We start from the raw sequence: 20,417 nt of genomic DNA on the forward strand, positions 1-20,417 counted from the left end.
TCGGTGGCGCCATGGGGCTGGGGAGGGGTCGGCCGGTGGGGATGGGGTGGGATTTAAACGGGGGCGGGGCGGGATGGGGCCGGAGGGGGGGATGGGGCTGGAAAGGGGGCAGCTGGCGGTGATGGAGACTGGGCCGGGGAGGGCTGGGGAGGGGGTTGGTCGGTGGGAAGGTTGTCGGCCGACAGGGAGGGGGTTTGGGGCGTAGGCACGCGGGATGGGGTGGGGGGCGGGATGGGGCCAGGGGGGCATGGGAGCGAGGAGGGGGCGACCGGCAGCGACGGAGATGGGGTCAGGGAGGCTGTCGCTGGCGGAGATAGGGCTGGGGAGGGGGCGACTGGTAGTCGGGGGAGACCGGGCTGGGGAGGGGGCGGCGGTGGGGAGGGGTTTGCACGGTGGGAAGGGAGGAAGGGAAGAGAGAAAGGAGGGGAAAAAAAAAAAAAGAAAGAAAAAAGAAAAATTAGTTTAAAAGAAAAAAAAAAGAAAAAAAATAAAATATTAATCAAATATTTTATTATTTAATTAATAAAAATAAAATCTGAATCACGATCCGAATTGGATCAAGATCGGGATCCGAGTCGAGACCTCGATTTGGATTGGGATCTAGATCGGGATCTGATCCGGACGGTGCAGGGTCTATGACAGTGCTAGCACTATAGGAGCGGGGGCTGTGGGAGGCCAAGTCCAGGCGGCGTGGGGTGTGTGATGGCACCGACGCTGGTGCCGTGGGAGCGGGGTTCGGGGGGCCGAGTTCGGGCGGTACGGGGTGTGTGATGGTGCCGGCACCGTGGGAGTAGGGGCCATGGGAGGTCGAGTCCGAAGCTCATTCAGGAAAAAATTATTTAGAAAAAAAATATTTTTTGATAAAAAATATTTAAAAAAATAAAAAATTTTAAAATAAAATTTAAGTAAATAATATTTAAAAAATAAAAAACCATCGAGTCCTCAGGATTAGGTTTTGTGTTATTATTTTGCATTAATTTTATTTTGCATGCTCAACTGCTTATAGTTTATTTTATATTTGTTGCATAAATTTATTTTATATTTATTGCATTCTCAACTACTTATAGTTTTCGTTATTATTATTTAATATTATATTTATTTATATATCAAGAATTACAGATATGGCATCAGGAGATAGACGATGACGTTCATGTTCGCTGTCTACCTCGGAGGCTGAGACGCCTTCATCGATTTCTACTGTCATACCAGTTCTATCATCAGAAGGTCCTGCACTGGTAGGTTCCAGTGAGACGGATTCGAGTGAGACAGGTCTGAGTGGTATTATTATTTTTTTATATAATAAAATTTAATTTTTTTATTTAGATAGCTATCATATTAATAATTTATTTATTGTTGTTTCAGGTCAGTCTCCATCGATAGTGAGGCGAGGGCGAAGTCCATCGAAGAACCTCACTCTAGAGCGTTGGAGACATCCAAACTTTTTTTTGAGTTTAATTATTGAATCATTTATTTTTAAATTAAATTTGTTATCTACTAATTTGATTGGTAACTGTACAGAGAAGATGTGTCCAGAACGTCGTGAATCGGACGAGACAGATCGTACCATATTGTGGAGGTTCGAGGTCGTTCGCTTGTCATATGGAGCAGATGGTAAGTAATTTTTAATTAGTATATAATTGTTTATCTATTTAAAATTTTTTTAATTAATTATTCTCAAATTACAGAGAGATGCTGAGAGTGACGAGCTTTCTGGTAGAATCGATATCTATCAGCGGACCCACCATCGATGGTTAGGGGAGTGGACGATTGAGAGTCAGGAGCTCTTTGTAAGTTTTTTTAATTATTTTTTCATTCACAGTTTAATTTTTATTATAAAATTAAAATAGTTATAACTTTAATTTTTAAAATCGTATGACAGACATGAGATCCCAGCCTACCTTTGAGGGCTCGACTGCATCCACAGATGATGAGATCTATGATTAGGTGCTTGGTATGAGATTTGTTATGTTAGAAGTCTAGGGTATGGGATCACTGCTCCTTCATCCTCACGCTCATCTAGGGCTGACATCTATGTTGCGTGCGATGCTCAGCTTACGGAGGTGCAGAGACAGGCTACTGAGGATTGACAGTGAGCTCATGAATTGGCTGCACGCATCGACGAGCATCAGTGCCTCCACATCCAGATGATGGAGCGGATGGCACAGATGAAATGGATGATACAACTGATGAGACAGCAGCAGGCCGATCCGAGCTCTTTTGAATGCTTTCCTTCTCCAGCTTGTTCTCCTTCTGTAGATGCGGACACTTGATGGCCTCTTTTTATAGTTTTTTATTTTTATTTTAAATTTTTTATAATTTAATTAAATATAATAAAATAATAAAATTTATTTATGAGTTTATTATGTAAATTTTTTATTTTAATTTATAAAAAATATTATAAATATAAATTAAAAATATACATTCATAATTTTTTTTTTAAAAAAATATTTATAAATTATTAGCGATGGAATTATTTTCGATGAAATATTGGTCACCAAAAATATTTTACTATGATGAAAAATTGATCATAAATAAAATTTTTAATAAAATTAAAATATTAAAATTTTATATTAAATTAATAGTGATGAAAATATTTTCATCGCTAATAAGGGCATTTGTGATGAAAAATTTTTATCACTAATATTTTTAATTTAAGTTTTATAAATATTTTTAATTAAATTAATAGCGATGAAAAATTTTCATCACAAATATTTTTATTAGCGACGAAAATATTTTCATCGCTAAAAGTATTTAAAAACTTGATTTTAAAAAAAAATATTAATTAAATTAATAACGAAAAAGATATTTTTATCACTATTAATCTATTATTTATTAGTGATGTTAAATTTTATCATAAATATTTTTTTTATGACTAAAATTTTTCATCGTAAATAGTTTTCGAGAAAATAAATTTTTTAACGACAAAAATTTTTCATCGCAAATAAATGATTATTTGTAGTGAATTTTTTTTTCATTATAAAATATTATCAATGATGTGATTATTGACGATGAAATATTAGCGATAAAAATTTTATCCTAATAACTATTAGTGACGAAAATAGTTATTAGCGATGAAAAATTTTCGTCGCTTATAATATTTTTGTTGTAGTGTTTGAAACACTTTCATACTACTGAGATATGGAGGTGCATGTCTTTCTCTATCTTATTCCTCCTAAAACTATCCCATTACTTTCGAAAAGGATGATGGTTGTGGAGAAATTGATGATGACAATCGAAACAGTAGGACTTACAACTATGCTCAAGTTGAAATGATTTTATGTTCTCTATGTAATAGGGACATGCTAGCTTCCCATGAGTGCTCCATCCTGCTAACATCCCATAAGTAGAAAAATCACTAACGATCCACATTAATGCATCTTCATTACAAAATTCTATTTTTTCAATACATCAAATATACGTATGCCATCGAACTATAGAAATTTCAGCTCATCAACAAGAGGTCTTAGATATACATCAATGCTTCTACCAAGATGTCGTGGTCCACAATAACTAATGTAAGAAAGATGTTATGTTCTTTTATACACATCCCAAACGGCAGATTGAATAGAGTAATAAAGATTGACCAACATGAATAAGGACTGTTGTATGACTGAACGGTGTAAATCCATCTGTAGATAGATCCAATCAGACATTGCATGATTCCTGAGCAAATAAAGGATGACAAGCATCAAGTTTCTTCCATGCCTCATTATTCGATGGATGATTCACCATATCAGTGTACTTGTGAATCCCTTCTTTATGCCATCTCATCTGTCCGACAGTACTCTTGGACAAGTAGAATCTTTGAAGCTTAGGAGTGAGAAGAAGGTATCGAAGAACCTTATTGATATATCCTTTTGATTTCTATCCTCTTACCTCCGCTTAAATCGACTTTACCGTATACATCCCATGTACTCTTCAGTTGGTCCTCCTTGTAGAAAAGCATGCAATCATTATGGTATGTATCTATCTTCTCATATCACATGCTTAATCCTTTCACCATTTTTTTTGAAGCATAGAAGCTCTCAACATGCTTCTCATCCTTCGATAGCATCTTCTTTGTTATTGCTACCATTCTATCATAATAATTGACCATCATATTAAACTCGATCTTCAAGTTCAACAATTTTATACAGCTGATAATACAATATGTATTTCACATCCCAGCCACAGTAGTTCGTCAGCATCTTTTAGCATACGATAAAAATCACTGCTGTCAGCTTCTGGATCATCCTCTATATCTCAATCAAATTCAAAACCAGCCACATCCATAACCATGTCTACCATTCTGTCTGTGTCCTGTCTTGCTGAGGACTTCCAACCCTTGCAATTGTCTCCCATATCTCTCCATACAGGTACCAATACTTTAGTTTGGCATAAATTCACTTCTATATAAATGGACAATTATTATATCCCTATCAAGCATTTCTCTATTGACACATCTCTTATAAGGATAATGAGCTCGTCTTTGAATTAAGAGTGCAGCATTCCCAAAAGCATAAGCACAGAAGTACTTGAAACCTTCCTTATATTCAGCAGAAATCACTCCGTCGACTACTCGATGGTCCATTTAACTACGGTCATGGAATACTATATAAGGATTCTGCATATATAAATACAAGATAAAATGCTTACCAAATATTTTATTATTTAAAATGGCTTACATAATAAATGTATTCTATTATCAACTAATAGGTATAAAAGGTCATATCCCATTCAGGAGTTGCATTAATTCTATAGATCAATTACAGTAATCAAACGATACGTAATAGTGGCTAAAAAAATTTTGGCAGTATTTTCTCTTAGTCTCCTCATACAGCTGAAGATGTGTAAGGAGAACTAAAAAGAAATACTATCTAAATTTTTTTCGAACTCTCAACATACCGTTTGATTACTGTAATAACCTATGTAATTAATTGCAATTTTAAACTGTCCAAATTAAACAGTCAATTGGTCAATGTACATAATTCTCCGATTCATACAAAAATATAAAAATATATGGATACCGTAAAATATGTACATTAATCAAAAGATGAGTCTATCGATATATGCAATACAATACTTTTAAAATTTTTAAAATACTAAATTTTTAATTAAAGAACATCATTGCAAATAGAGATGGTCGGGATGTGCATCTTGTGCATGCAAACTTGGAGTGTGCCAAACGATTAGACCGTGCAAGTACACCAGCATGGCATCCAGGCAAATCCCATCCTGGAGGTTTCAAAGTACCAAGCGGGATTGCAAATAGGGTTGGAAACAGGTCGGGATGGACCAGACCACACCCCTCTGTGAGTCTGATCGAAAATTTTTTTTCGAACTTCGGACTGGGCCTAGGGCCTAGAATCCAATCATCGAGCTGCTCCGACCACCATCGGAGTAAATGAGTAGGCTAGAATCGGCCCGACGGTAGGACTAGAAGTGGGCTCGAGCTGGCCCGAGGCCCATCGAGCCTGGCTGGCTTCAGGTCGGGTCAACTTCGGGTAGGGTTTCGGGCTCATCCCAAAATCATTCAGGCCGGGCTCGGATCAAAAAATGGGCCCATTTTACTTTCGGGTCAGACTCGGGCCTACTTTTGGCTGGTTCGACCCAGTTAGGGATCGAGCAAAATTTGAGCTATTTAGCCTGATCATGAGCTCAAATTTTAAGACTTCTATCCGACATTCCATCCTTCAATCTCCCTTTCAAGTTTTGATTTTTTCTATTGAGGTCTCATCTCGAAGAGCCCTAGCCCCATCCATCGACCATTGCCATCCTCACTCCCGATCCTCCCTGCTCTCCCATCGGCCATCGATCTCTGTCGTCGCTCTCCTCCCGATCTTCAGTGGCGTCGGGCTCCCCCTCCAATCTCCCACATGTGCTCTTCTTTTCACAGGTTCGCCTCCGTCGTGCCCATTCTACCCTGGACCGCAGCTCCTCGGCCTCGACTGCACTCCGCCCCTCCCCCGACCGTCGCTTTCTTGGGCCTCGACCCCCCATCTCCCCCGACCGCCGCTCTCAAGCCCTACTACCCAATCTTCCTCGATCGCCTCGACCTCTCTTAGAGAGTCCGACAAGCTCTTCGACAGCGTCGGTGAGGCCTGCGACTGGTCTTGCCACCCACGTCGGTCTTGCCACCCACGTCAGTCTCAATTGTAGCCGCTGCCGCCTGGCACTATAAGAAAAGTATATTTTTATGATGGAATTATTTACGATATAAATAATTTTTATTGTCAATAACTATATTTATGATAAAAAATTATATTCATCATAAATAATAAAATATTTATGATAAAAATATATTTTCATTGTAAATAGTAAAAAATTAGTGATGAAAAAAATTTCATCGTAAATATGAATTATTTGTGATAAATATTTTCATTGTAAATGATACATTATTTATTTTAATTTTAAATTTTAAAATATTTATGATGAAAATATTTTTATCATACATAATTTAATTATTTATGATAGAAAATATTTTTTCATCGATAATAACCTTAATCTCAACAAAAATATTTCATCGCCAATATTTAAAAAAAAGAAAAATTTAAAAAATTTAAAAACTCCAGATTATTTTTGATAAAATAGTAGTCATCAAAAAATATATTATCAATAGAAAATTAATCATAAATAATTTTTTAATAAATTTAGAATATTAAAATTTTATATTAAATTAATAGCGATGAAAATATACGTCAGAATTTGAAATATTTATGATGTAAAATTTATGTTGCTAATATTTTTTAAATTTAATTTTCATAAAAATTTTTAATTAAATTAATGGTGATAAAATATTTTCATCATAAATAATTTATTTATGATGAAAAATTTATATCGCTAATATTTTTTTAAATTTAATTTTTATAAAAAATTTTAATTAAATTAATAGTGATAAAAATATTTTCATTGTAAATAATCATATTTATGATAAAAAATTTATGTCACTAATTTTTTTTTAAATTTAATTTTTTTTAAAAATTATTTAAATTAATAGCAATGAAAATATTTTCATCGCTATTAATTTAATATTTATTAGTGATAAAAATTTTTATCAAAAATTGATATATTTGTGATGAAAAGTTTACATCGCTAATATATTTTTAATTTAATTTTTATTAAAATTTTTAATTAAATTAATAGCATGAATAAAATTTATCGTAAATAATTAATTTCACGTAAATCATCTTTTTTATGACTAAAATTTTTCATCATAAATAGTTTTCAAAAAAAAATAATTTTTTTAATAATAAAAATTTTTCATCGATAATATTTATTATTTATGATAAAAAATTTTTTCATCGTAAAAATTATCAACGATGGCATTATTGATGACTAAATATTAGCAATAAAATTTTTATTGCTAATACCTATTAGTGATGAAAATCGGCTATTAGCGATAAATTTTTTTCATCATTAATATCCTGTTTTGTTATAGTGTGGCTCCTCACCGTCCATGTCCATGCCCTTGAGACTGGCATCATCTTCACCGAAATCGATGGCACCGCCCAGACCAAGCTCAAGCTCCAGGAGCTAGGAGGTCATCGTCGTCATCGGAGACCTAGCAAGCATTATCATCATTTTGGCTAGCCACCTTAATGGGTTCGGCCTTATAGGGCTTTAGATTTTTTTTAAATTTTTTCAGAGGGAATCGAGAGTGATGTTGGTGATGGGCTGGCCCAATTTATTTGGGTCGGGCTCGGGCTCAAGCTTGGGTCTTTTAAAAATTTTTGGACCTAAGCCCGGCTCGAAGTTCGATAAAAAATTTCAAATTGGGCTCGGACTGGGTCTGGCCCGGATTGGCCCGACCCACTTCCAGCCTTATCCGATGGTGGTCTGATCTTGAACCCCTATCGTCGAAGGTAATAGGACTACTCTCGTCAGAGAGCTTCCCAAAGTAGTTCCACCTCTCGAGAATAATATTAATTTAAATAATATTATTAATAATATTATTTAAATTAATAATATTATTAATTTAAATATTATTAATATTAATTTAAATAATAATATTAATAACATTATTAATAATATTACTTAAATTAATAATATTATTAATTTAAATATTATTAATATTTAAATTAATAATATTTAAATTTAAATATTATTAATTTTAAATTAATCAGATAAATATAATTTTAAATATAAAAAATTTAAAAAGGTGGGAATGGGTTGTGGTGACAGCGGCGGTGTTAATAAAAATCATCTGGCGACAGCATGGGTCCAGCGGTAGGTCTGCGGCGTGGTGCTCTGGCAGCTAGGCATCCAAAGGGGGATGGGCGGGGGGGAGAAGGGGGAGGTGGTAGGGTGTCCGATCCAATAAGGGGAGGGGCAGTCCAGCAAAAGGAGAGGCGGCGGGGGCTCTGATCTGGCAAGAGAAGAGCGATCTGGCAAGGGGAGGGCTCGAGAACACACGATCCGACGAAGGGACATCGGATCGGAGGTGGGGATGGCGGTGTGAGGGCTTGGGGGAAGACGTCAGGGGCTTCGACGGTGTAGCAAGGAGAAGGGGGACCGGAGGCAGGGGGAAGAGGGGAGGCGGAGGGTGATTGGGCAAGGAGAGGGCTCAAGAACATGCAATTCGACGAGAGGACGTCGGATTGGAGGTGGGGATGGCGGCATGGGCCGGGCTGGGGGGAGAAGGTCGGGGACTCTAGCGGTGTGGCGGGGGAGAAGGGGGACAGGAGGCGGGGGGGGGAGAGGGGAGGCAGGGGTGGGAGTGGGGAGGCAGTCGGGGACTCGAGGATATTTTTAGAGAAGACTATTAGTGACGGTTAGCTTTCATCGCTAAAGTCATTGCTAATAGATATTTTTAAAATTTAAATTTATAGCAACGGCTTTATCATCGCTAATATGTATTTAAGCCATCACTAATAAGTCTCAGGGTAGGGGGAAGAAAAATTCAGAGAAGAAATTTAGGGTTATTAGCGATGGTAATTTACCGTCGCTAATAAGATAAATTCATTGCTAATAATTCTAGAAATAAATTAAAAAATTAAAATTACTTGATCATTAAAGATGGTAAAATGACATTGCTAATAAGATAACCTCTCACTAATAATTTAGAATCATATAAAAAAAATAAAATTACTTGGTTATTAGCAACCACAAAATGCCGTCGCTAATAAGTAACTCCGTCGCTAATAATTCTAGAACTAAATTAAAAAAATAAAATTATTTCTTATTAGAGACGCAACTTGCCATCGCTAAAAGTCAAAACTGCCGTCGCTAATAAATTTTTTTATGATGGTAAATTTATTGGTCGTCATTCACCATTGGTAAAAATTTTTATTAACGATGAAAAAATTACCGTCGCTAATAGCCATCGATAAAAAAATATTTTCTTGTAGTGTGTGAGTGCATCCCTCTGTGATTTTGCTCAGCTTGAGACCGTTAGAGACCTTGCATAGGTCTCCACCAACACTTGAACTCTAAGCCGCAAGTTGGACTCAGTGACTCAGAGAGTTTGGACTTCCCACTTTCACTCTCTACTTAGACTTACCTAAAATAACCCTAGATATTGGTTTATATAGGAGAGGGTCGAAGCCTATTATGATCGGAATCTTGGGGCATGCAAGGAAAATTGTTCTGGATAACCACTTGCATATCTCAGAGGTATGGTGAAATATGGATCTCATAGTTATAAAGACCGTTCCACTATCATGGGTTAGCTGTAATCAAGTGAGAAAAGATTTGGACATCTCCGTGCATCTTTCAAAATCACCATGTCACAGAAATTAATTAGTCAAGGTGAGGATTTCATCATTGTTTCATGTCAGACTCTAGTTGATTGGATGTGCCATGTTGGTTGGGTCAATTTTAAGGTTGCATTTGATAGCCGGCAATCTATCCAGATTGCTCGCAATTTAATGTGATAATCTGAATTACTGCATTTGGTATATTTTTTGGGTGGTATTCCAGATTGCCTCATGGAAGGCTATCTGGATTATTTTGGAGAGGGGTGGCTATCCAGATTGTCATTTCTTTGATAATATTATAATAAAAATTTGAGATAAAATTATCTCTCAAAAAAATACATAAAATTCATTACCCAACCCTTCTCCCTCCCCCTACCTCCCTCTGCATGCGCCCCTAGCCTATAACTCCTCCATCTTCCTTTGTCTGCCTGCGAGTCCTCTACTCTTGTCCCCCAGCACCCCCCTGTCGCTCCTCCATGCCAGTCTGCATCACCCCCTTGGCTCCACATGCGCTCGCTCCCTCCTCACCCCTCTCAGTGCCCACGTTTTCCGATATACCCCTCGGCCCGCCACTTCTCCATACCACAACCACATCCATATCATTCCTGTTACTTCTCACTAAGAAAAAAAAATATTTGGATAAAATTATTGAAAATATTTTGAAATTTGATTTTATATTATCGATAATATGATTGCCATACTAAACATATCAATCAACATTTATAATAATTTTACTGTAACATTATCTATGTGTATCAAAAATGGTAATCAATATTACTGATAATTTAATGATGACAATTTATCCTGAAGGTAATCTATATTATCTTGTAAAATTATCTGACGATACACCAAATGCAACTTAAGATCTATCATTATATATATATATATAAGAAACTTGTTTGATAGCTCTTCATTTCTTAGTGAAAGCTATCAAGTACTGTATAGCATTCATCACTTTGTGGTGCAAACCGCATAACACCGAGGATCCATGCTTAAGATTCACGAGCGTTATGTGCAACATATGTCACAAACGGAGCAGCACTTGGCTCAAAAACATTTGGACAACCCTGCACAAATGAGTTACTAACCGCGTAGGTCAATAGTGTCATCCTGTTTTCTAATAATATCGACCATCAGTTGAGGGACAAGAACATTAGAATGCCCAAGGAGCAAAGGCGAGGGCAGTTGGAAAGCGAGTGGAGCCTTTGTACTTGCGTACGTCCAACTCACGTGACCTCAAATTGCCCAGGCCAGTGCCGCCCATCCACATTCCTCCGTTTGAGTTCCCGTTGAAAGCCTCAGCGTACACGGTTTTCCAAAACTCGTTTCATGCTCCCCTGCCGGGCAATAACGCTTTTTTTTTGGGCTAAGAGGCAATAACGCTTTGTTGGTGCCATCGCTCACGTTGTCTTCAGCTTTTATATATAGGGTTTTCAAGAAACAAATGGAGAAGCTTTCCATGTGCAAGCTTACACACAAATGTGTAAGCCGTTCCAGTTCCATCTAATGTACGTCGAGGGGGCCACTTTCCTGTTGGAAGAGAGTGGTGTTATATATTAATGACTGCCTGTAGTCTAGTTCATCCCAAGCTGCCTCACCAGTTTTCCCAATGGTCTGATGTCTTTTCCGAAGTTTTAATTACACCACTAATTAATTGACCAGGAAAAGGCATGCATAAGGTTCCGTCTTGTGCTGACTACATGGCAGCTGGATATGAATGGGAACGAGATCCTTTGTGATACTCAAAAAATAAGGATCCGTTCTCGATTGGATGGACCATGCTTTCTACATTACGTGAAGCATTGAGTAGTGAAGTTGTGGAGCAATCGGTTTTGCATGCCATTATGCATGAAAGTTGCTTAACTACTGCTGGCAACTTATGTCTATAAAGAAGTGTGTTCGGGTTGTATCTTTCATGCAGAAGAATGATTCATCTTTTTTTTGTGATATATACCGTTGGATTGTGCAATAGTTGCTACAAGATTTGTGCAGATAGATAGAAGAGAAAGCAAATGTGATGCATGACGTAGTGGTTGATGTCGTGAAAAAAGGATCAGTAATTCTTTCATGTCAAAGAGACAACCCGGACCCTTCAGAAATTAGCTCGTCTTTGGTTGTCTTGCAGGTCACTGCCAGCAGTGCTATTTCCATTCTTTACTCCAATTAGGATACGGTTCTAGAATATCACGTTTGTCCTGACTGTTCTAAAAATTCTATATACACCCCAGCTTGACTGTCACAGGGAATGTTTCGATTTGGTTCTTGGTTCCAATGCACGTGCATCTCCGTGTAAAATGAAACTGTTGGCTCGCAAAAAATTTGAAGAGTTTACCAGAAAGTTTAAAAACACCTATGGTATCATAGTTTAAACAATCAGCCAACAAAACTGAGGTCCACTGTTTGGAACCCTTTCCTCAGTGTATGTACCATAGGAAATTGATGAGATTAATTTGAACTGCAAGGTGGCACTGCTGCAATATTTCTTGTGAATAATTTATAAAAAATTCAAAGGAAGCTAGACCGGATATATTGAAATATATACTTCGATAATTTACTTCTAATGGTTTTTGCATACAATATAAATGTCACCTATGTATTGAAAACTGGAAGTTATGGTGGACATCCTCCTCAATGCCTTCTTCTTTTATCTGAACAATAATAGTGAGGCCATCACAATTTCGAGTCAAGTTCAGAACCTCTACCCATTCCAAGTGTTGAGGTGCCAAACAGTGGAATCATGGGTCCAAACACCTTCTCCTTAACGTACCAGACCATTGGCTTTAAACAACTCAATTAATTTACTCATTCGGCGCTTAACACACATGAAGCACAATGGTATGTTCAGAATCCTTTTGAGTTCTGAATATATATATGCAGGCCAGAAGGTTATTCAGTGATTAAAAATAGCAAGCAAATAAACCATAGTACGTGTCTGTTCCTAGACTTGCTAGGGAGACTAAAAAACTACATACTGTTTCGAAGTCAAGTCTGCATCAATTTAATTTATAAGCTTCTTCAAAATTAAATTTATTTGTTAAGTTATAACCTTCCTCTTGCAACCAAAAAGACTAGCTAACTGCTAACGTGTGCAAAGAAGACAATCTATACAGTCCACATTTATATGCATATAAAAGCATGTACTTTTTGTCTACCATTTACTTAGTCCAATGATCAATAATTTATAGATGAATTCCTACGTACGCATATATGACGGTTCGACTCTCAAGTCACCATATATGTTGACGGAGTGTTCTCATAATGCTGATGACCTTCGAATCTTCACATGATTAGCGGGAGACTTCTCTGACTTCACTAACAAACAATCGACACACACACACACACACACACACACACACACACATATATATTGCACTCGATCTATCGGCCGGGTCATGTACGTTGTCAAAGATTGTGCGAAAAGTTCAAAATTAGACCCATACATAGGCTACATCAATTCTTAAGCATTTATGAAACTACTGCATACAGCTGCCTTAGCTAGTAAACGTAGTATGCTAATGTGAATAGGTGTTACAAGGTCCAAGACTCTTCTATTCATAGAATATCTGGTGTTTTATATACAGATGAAAATACTTCGATATAGATGGGAGGAGAAGGTGAACGGTGTCTCACCTGAATTCCCACTGGGTCAACAGCCCTTCTTGAAAGCAACAAGAATAGCTGAGGGAAAGTTTTACCCAAACATAATATACCAACTGGACGTGGAAAGATACGCAGTGGACAAGAATGCAGCAAGGCCGGCCAAATTGAATACTGACTAAAGCTAGACGTTAAAGCCGTGTTCCCCTCACATCTCCTTGTTGTGATTGGACCCCTTTTCAACCCTTCCCCACGCCAACTCCTTCCCTTACAAAACGCCATCCCCCCCAAATTAATCATCTCCATCCCTCCATCTTTCTCCCCATAGATTGAGCCTTGGACATGGAAGGTGGTCACAACAAGGGCACCAAGGTCTCGAGCAGCAAGGCCAGCTCCCCAGAGCCAACAACTGATGATGCTAGGACCATGCGACCCTACTATGAGTGCATGTTTTGCAAGAGGGGGTTCACCACTGCACAAGCCCTCGGTGGCCACATGAACATCCACCGAAAAGATCGAGCTAGGATGCAACATGATCAGATGGTGTATTCGGTCTCTGGAAAGGCTGAAGAGAATTTAGAAGGCTATGGATATAATATCCCGAACTCGTACCACCATCGGGCCTATTCTCAAGTCTCCGAGTCCTTGATGAAGAACAATAGCTTCTGCTTCCCAGCATCATCTTCTGGTGGTGGGGATTCAAGGGTGGCTAGGGATGATGGTATGGGATCGCGGAGGCAACGTGAGCTGAGCCTTTTTGGTCAGGAGTTGCAGCTAGGTTTGGGCATGCAGTTCAATGGCTCGAGTGGTGTGTATGAGAAAGAGAAGAGGAATTATGTTGATGAAGAAAAGGAACTGGATTTAGAGCTTAGGTTGGGCCATCAGCCCTAGGATAGACCATACTGTTATGTGAACGACAGTGCATTCTACAGTTAGGGTTTACTTTTGGTCATATGTATATGACTATCGAAGACCTTGATACGAGGAAAAAGTATATTTCTTAGTCATGTGAGTTCATCAGTGCTTTAGACAAGAAGAAGAATGAGAGGAAGATCAAGAATGCAAGAACAAGGAGGAGAAGGTATGGTGATGATGACTGATGTGGGCAAAGACAAGGAGCAACGAGGAATTATAGATTGAATTCAAATGGGATCTTTGAAGGAAAATCTACCTACGAGGGGTGAGTAATGTATAGGTGTGTGATGAATGTTAGAGGTACATTTGAAGTTTTCATATATTTGTAGTTTTACATAAGTTCGTTCTCGAAATTTTTGGTTGTTTGATGAGATTACTTAATGTGGTTTGACTCGCAAGGCGATGCTATCCGTTTATTACTTGTTCTAACATGCATGACCGTCCTTTAACTTCCAAAGAGCCGGCAACAAAATACAACTTACTAGAGAGAATAATTTCAATGTATTAAATTTCTCAATGAGACAAAATATGAGTTTCTTACCCTCAAAAAAAATATAAAAGGAGTTTTTTTGGAAATTCTGAAGAAATTTGACAAATGCAGTGACTGGTTTTTACTTCATCTTTTCCTTTTTTACCTATTAAGTTTTAGTTGTTCAATTTTTTTAGAGTCTTCAACTGCAAGTGAACTCTAAAACCGTATCAAAAATATCTTATGATGTAATTGTTATGGCGGTATTTTAAAGAGAAAAAATAAGAAAATAATATAGAATAGAGAAGAGACTTGATTGAGCTGGAAAGAATTAATTACTCAAAAATTCTGTCAACATAGTACATCATAGCCAGGCTTTTTATAGGGCATGAGGCATGCACTTGGATAACTTCGAATACATCAAACTCCAATGGGATAAGAAATCTAAAATAATAAACCTAACAAATTCTAGTGTTATCTGAAATTTGATCTTCAACTTCAACGGCATTTGGTTTTAGCTCCAACAGTATTTGATCTTATCTTCAACACACCCCCGTAAGATCAAATTTTACGGCTCCAAATTCTTCACGACACCAGATGAATTTTTCTAGCGATAATAGCTTGATGAAAATATATGCAAGCTGCTTCTGAGTTGAGCAATACTTCAACACGACATTACCGTTTGCCACTTGATCTCGAATAAAATAGTGATGGATGTCAATGTGCTTGGTACGATTCTGATGCACTGGATTCTTTATCATGACGATTGTAGATTAGTTGTCGCAGTAAATGATTGTCGGATCTTTCAAGTTCTGCTTCAAGTTATGTAGAATTCGCCGCAACTAAATTGCTTGGCAAGCCATACTGGTGACGGCAACATACTCGGCCTCGGAAGATGATAACGTCATTGTGTACTATTTCTTTGAGGACCAACATACTGTACTTGAACCAAACTTGAATACATATCCACTTGTGCTCTTTCAATCGTCAATAGAACCTGCCCAATCACTATCAGAAAAATCAAAAAAAAAATTATCAGAGTTAATAAATCATAATCCATGGCCACTAGTCCCTTTTAGGTATCGCAGGATCCATTTTGTAGCATCCATACGGATTTTACTTGGATTTTGCATGAATGAAAAAGTAGATTTATTGCTTGCAGAATATCCGGTCTTGTGTGTGTCACATATAACAAACTTTCGATTAAACTTCTATAATTATTGGCATCAATTTTTTCAGCACCATCATCAATTGAAAGCTGCACATTAGTTCCAATAGGGTTTGCCCCTGAATTACAATCCTTCAAATCAAACCTATCAAGTAAGTTAGATATGTACTTCTTTTATGAAATAAAAATTCTTTGTCTGAGTATGTCACCTCAAGGCCCAAAAAATAGTTCATCAAATTAAGATCAGTCATTTCAAATTCTTGCACCATATAATACTTAAATTCATCAGTCATCTTTTGAGAGTTTCCAACATATGTTAAATCATCAACATAGAGACAAATAATCAATACTCCTGTACCTTGGGTCTTCATATAAAGTGTTGGCTCGCTTAAATTTAACTAAAACCATTTTCAAGAAAATGAGTGTCGATCCGACTATACCATGTCTGCGGTGCTTGTTTGAGTCCATACAAAGTCTTCTTGAGCTTGTACACTTTATCCTCCTTACCTTTTATTTCATAATCCTGAGGTTGCTTAACATATACTTCATCATGCAAAAAATATTTAAGAATGTAGATTTAACAGCAAATTAAAAATTTTTCATTTATGTTGAGCCGCTAGGGCTAAAACTGTGCTGATAGTATCAAAACGAGCTACTGGAGTGAATGTTTCAGAAAAATCAATACCTTCCCGTTGTAAATACCCTTTGGCAACGATCCTTGCCTTTAATTTTTGAACTGATCCATCGGGCTTGAACTTGATTTTGTAGATACACTTTAAGTCAATTGCTTCTTTGTTTAGAGGTAGATCTACGAACTTCCATGTTTGATTTCGCTCCAATACCGATATTTCTTCATCCATTGCTTTATACCAATCTGATGATTTTACTGTATCTTCAAAATTCTCGGGCTCAAGTGTAGAACTGAACTGGCACACTTCTGTTCTTTCATAAATTTCTTGCAGCGACCTCATCCTTAATGGAGATGGTTCGGGAGATGAACTTGTTGATGAACTCGATGAGGTATAAGTGGGGCTTGAAGTTCTGCTTCCCGTTTTATTGATGGTAGAGGATTCTTCATCAACCATCTCGATAAGATGATCTTGCACAACTTCATCCCACTTCCAGCTATTTTGTTCATCAAATATTACATCACGACTAATTATCAAGAAACATGAAACGGGATTATAAAGTCTGTATGCCTTACTTCGATCACTATATCCCACAAAAATATATTTTTGAGAATTATCATCCAACTTTTGTCACTTTTGAGATGGAACATATACATAAGCAATAGAACCAAAAATTTTAAAATGTTTTACCTTTGACTTTCGCTCTGTCCATGCCTCATATGGAGTGCTATCCTCCAAGAATGATGTAGGACTCCGATTTAAAATGTAGGCTGCTGTAGAAACTGCCTCTATCCAAAATTTATTTGGTAGTTGTTTGGCCTTCAACATGCTCTTTGCCATCTCCACCAAACTTTTATTTTTCCTCTCTGCCATCCCATTTTGTTGGGGGGTGTAGCTGGTTGTCAACTGTCTATGAATTTCATTTGCTTCACAAAAAATTTCAAACTCATTAGAAATAAATTCACCACCTCTATCTGTTTGGAGAGTTTTTATCTTATAGCCCGATTCTCTTTTTACTATATTTTTAAATTTTTTGAAAGCTGGGAAAGCATCAGATTTTTGTTTTATAAAATCAATCCATGTTATCTGACTAAAATCATCAACAAACACCACAAAATAAAAGTTGTTATTTAATAGGGGGTTTGCATGGGATCACATATACCTGTATGCACCAAAGCTAGCGGCCATTTTGCTCTCCATGAGCTTTTCTTCGGAAATGAGTTTCGATGATGCTTCCCCCTCATGCAGCTTTCATAGAGCGATCCATCACATGCAACTTGTGGCAAAGCATCAACCATCTTCTTCTTATATAGTAGATCCAAACGTCAAATCTTAATTGCCCAAACCTTTCATGCTATAACCAATTCTCATCAATAGATGCTTTCATAACATGATTTTGGAAATCAACATGTACAAGAAAAATCTTATTTTTTGCCATAAGAACCTCAGCAAGTAATTCAGTTTTCTTGTTATCTCTGTAAATGAGGCATTTAGTATTTTCAAACACTAAAGAATATCCAGAAATAAGAAATTGGCCAACACTAAATAAATTTGCATCTAAGCCAGGAACATAAAGAACATCTGATATTTTTGTAATTCCAAAAAGATTTACATTCACTACTCCTTTGCCTTGTGCTTCACAAATATGACTATCTCCTATTTTGACCGGCTTCCAGATTGATCTGTCCAACTCGATAAATAGATCTTCTCTTCCTGTCATATGAGCACTGCAACCACTATCCAAATATCAAATTTTTTTTGAACAATTATTTACTGTATAACAAGCAAAAAGAACATCAAATTCTGCATTCTTATCATCAACTGGTGCATTATTCTCCTTTTTTAGTCAACAATATCTTTCAGTGTGGCCATATTTCTTACAGTAATAACATTGGATATTCTTGTAAGTGTTACCTCATTCGAATCCATTCGATCTGCCACCACTTTATTGATTTGCCATCCCAGATCTACCTCCACCTCTGTATCCTCGACCATGACGGCCACGTCCTCTACCACGGCCTCGATATGATGATGCTTGCCAGCTATTATCTGTAGTACTTTTTTTTGCATCTTCTGAAATATTCAACTGAGTCTGAAAAATATTCTCAATAGAATTTTCATGAGGCCTATTCATTCGTTCTTCATGTGACAAAAGAGAGCCAAGTAATTCACTACATGAATAATTAGAAAGATCTTTTGACTCTTCTATTGTTGAAACACATGCTCATATTTATGTGTGAGGCTCCGTAAAATTTTTTCTACAACTGTTTCATCAGTAATAGCATAACCATAAGTACGTATTTGTGTAACTACTTCCATAGTTCGAATACTCTCATTTCTTGCATAAATGTAGTTTCAATTTTTTTTTTTAAGTCTGAAGTTTGACTTGTAATACTTTAGCAGTACCTTGATATTAGTTTGTAGTATGTCCTATGCCTCCTTTGCTTTCTTAGCTGCAACAATATGAGGAAAAATTTCTTCATGGACGGCTTGTTGAATGATAAAAAGCGCCTTTGCATCTTTCTTTGCATGATCTGGGCTAGCATTTGTGGATCTCCTCTCCACAAGATCCCATAGATCTTATGACCGCAATAGCATCTTCATCTTGACGCACCAGAAGTCATAGTTTACCCCTTTGAATATAGGGAGAACCGATTGGGATCCACTGACACTGTTTGCCGCCAACGTCTTCTTTCCACCTCAATCAAGTCTCTTCTTTATTCTATATTATTTTCTTCTCTGGTTGGTAAGATGCTAGTTCAGATTATGCAAAAAAGGATGCAAAGGCACTTTTTATCATTCAACAGGCTATCGATGAAGAAAATTTTCCTCATATTGTTATAGCTAAGAAAGCAAAGGAGGCATGGGACATACTACAAATTGAATATCAAGGTACTACTAAAGTATTACGAGTCAAACTTCAGACTTTAAAAAGAAAATTTGAAACTACATTTATGCAAGAGAATGAGAGTATTCATTCCTTCTTTTCTAGAACTAGGAAAGTAGTTACACAAATACGTACTTATGGTTATGCTATTACTGATGAAATAGTTGTAGAAAAAAATTTTACGGAGCCTCACACGTAAATATGAGCATGTTGTTTCAGCAATAGAAGAGTCAAAAGATCTTTCTAATTATTCATGTAGTGAATTACTTGGCTCTCTTTTGTCACATGAAGAACGAATGAATAGGCCTCATAAAAATTCTGTTGAGAATATTTTTCAGACTTAGTTGAATATTTCACAACATACAAAAAAAAGTACTACAGATAATAGCTGGCAAGCATCATCATATCAAGGCCGTGGTAGAGGACGTGGCCATCGTGGTCGGGGATACAGAGGTGGAGGTAGATCTAGGCTGACAGATCGACAAAGTGGTGGCAGATCGAATGGATTCGAACGAGATAACACATACAAGGATATCCAATGTTATTACTGTAAGAAATATGGCCACACTGAAGATATTGTCGACTAAAAAAGGAGAATAATGCACCAGTTGATGCTAAGTATGCAGAATCTGATGTTCTTTTTGCTTGTTATACTGTAAATAATTGTTAAAAAAAAAGGTATTTGGATAGTGGTTGCAGTGCTCATATGACAGAAAGAGAAGATCTATTTATCGAGTTGGACAGATCAATCCGGAAGCCGATCAAAATAGGAGATGGTCATGTTCGTGAAGCATAAGGCAAAGGAGTAGTGAATGTAAGTTTGTTTGGAATTACAAAAATATCAGATGTTCTTTATGTTCCTGGCTTAGATGCAAATTTATTTAGTGCTGGCCAATTTCTTATTTCTGGATATTCTTTGGTGTATGAAAATACTAAATGCCTCATTTACAGAGATAACAAGAAAATTGAATTACTTGCTGAGGTACTTATGGCAAAAAATAAGATTTTTTCTGTACATGTTGCTTTCCAAAATCATGTTATGAAAGCATCTATTGATGAGAATTGATTATGGCATGAA

At 36.9% G+C, this 20,417-nt stretch overlaps 1 protein-coding gene across 1 annotated transcript; it reads left to right on the plus strand.

Moving 5' to 3' along the window:
* Positions 1-13,613: 13,613 nt before the first annotated feature.
* Positions 13,614-14,162, plus strand: LOC105053598 (uncharacterized). Its single transcript, XM_010934831.2, has one exon. The coding sequence runs from the start codon at positions 13,614-13,616 to the stop codon at positions 14,160-14,162; it is 549 nt and encodes a 182-aa protein (XP_010933133.2).
* The last annotated feature ends 6,255 nt before the right edge of the window (positions 14,163-20,417 follow it).

The sequence above is a fragment of the Elaeis guineensis genome, chromosome 11, assembly GCF_000442705.2.
Source record: "Elaeis guineensis isolate ETL-2024a chromosome 11, EG11, whole genome shotgun sequence".
NCBI lineage: Eukaryota > Viridiplantae > Streptophyta > Magnoliopsida > Arecales > Arecaceae > Elaeis > Elaeis guineensis.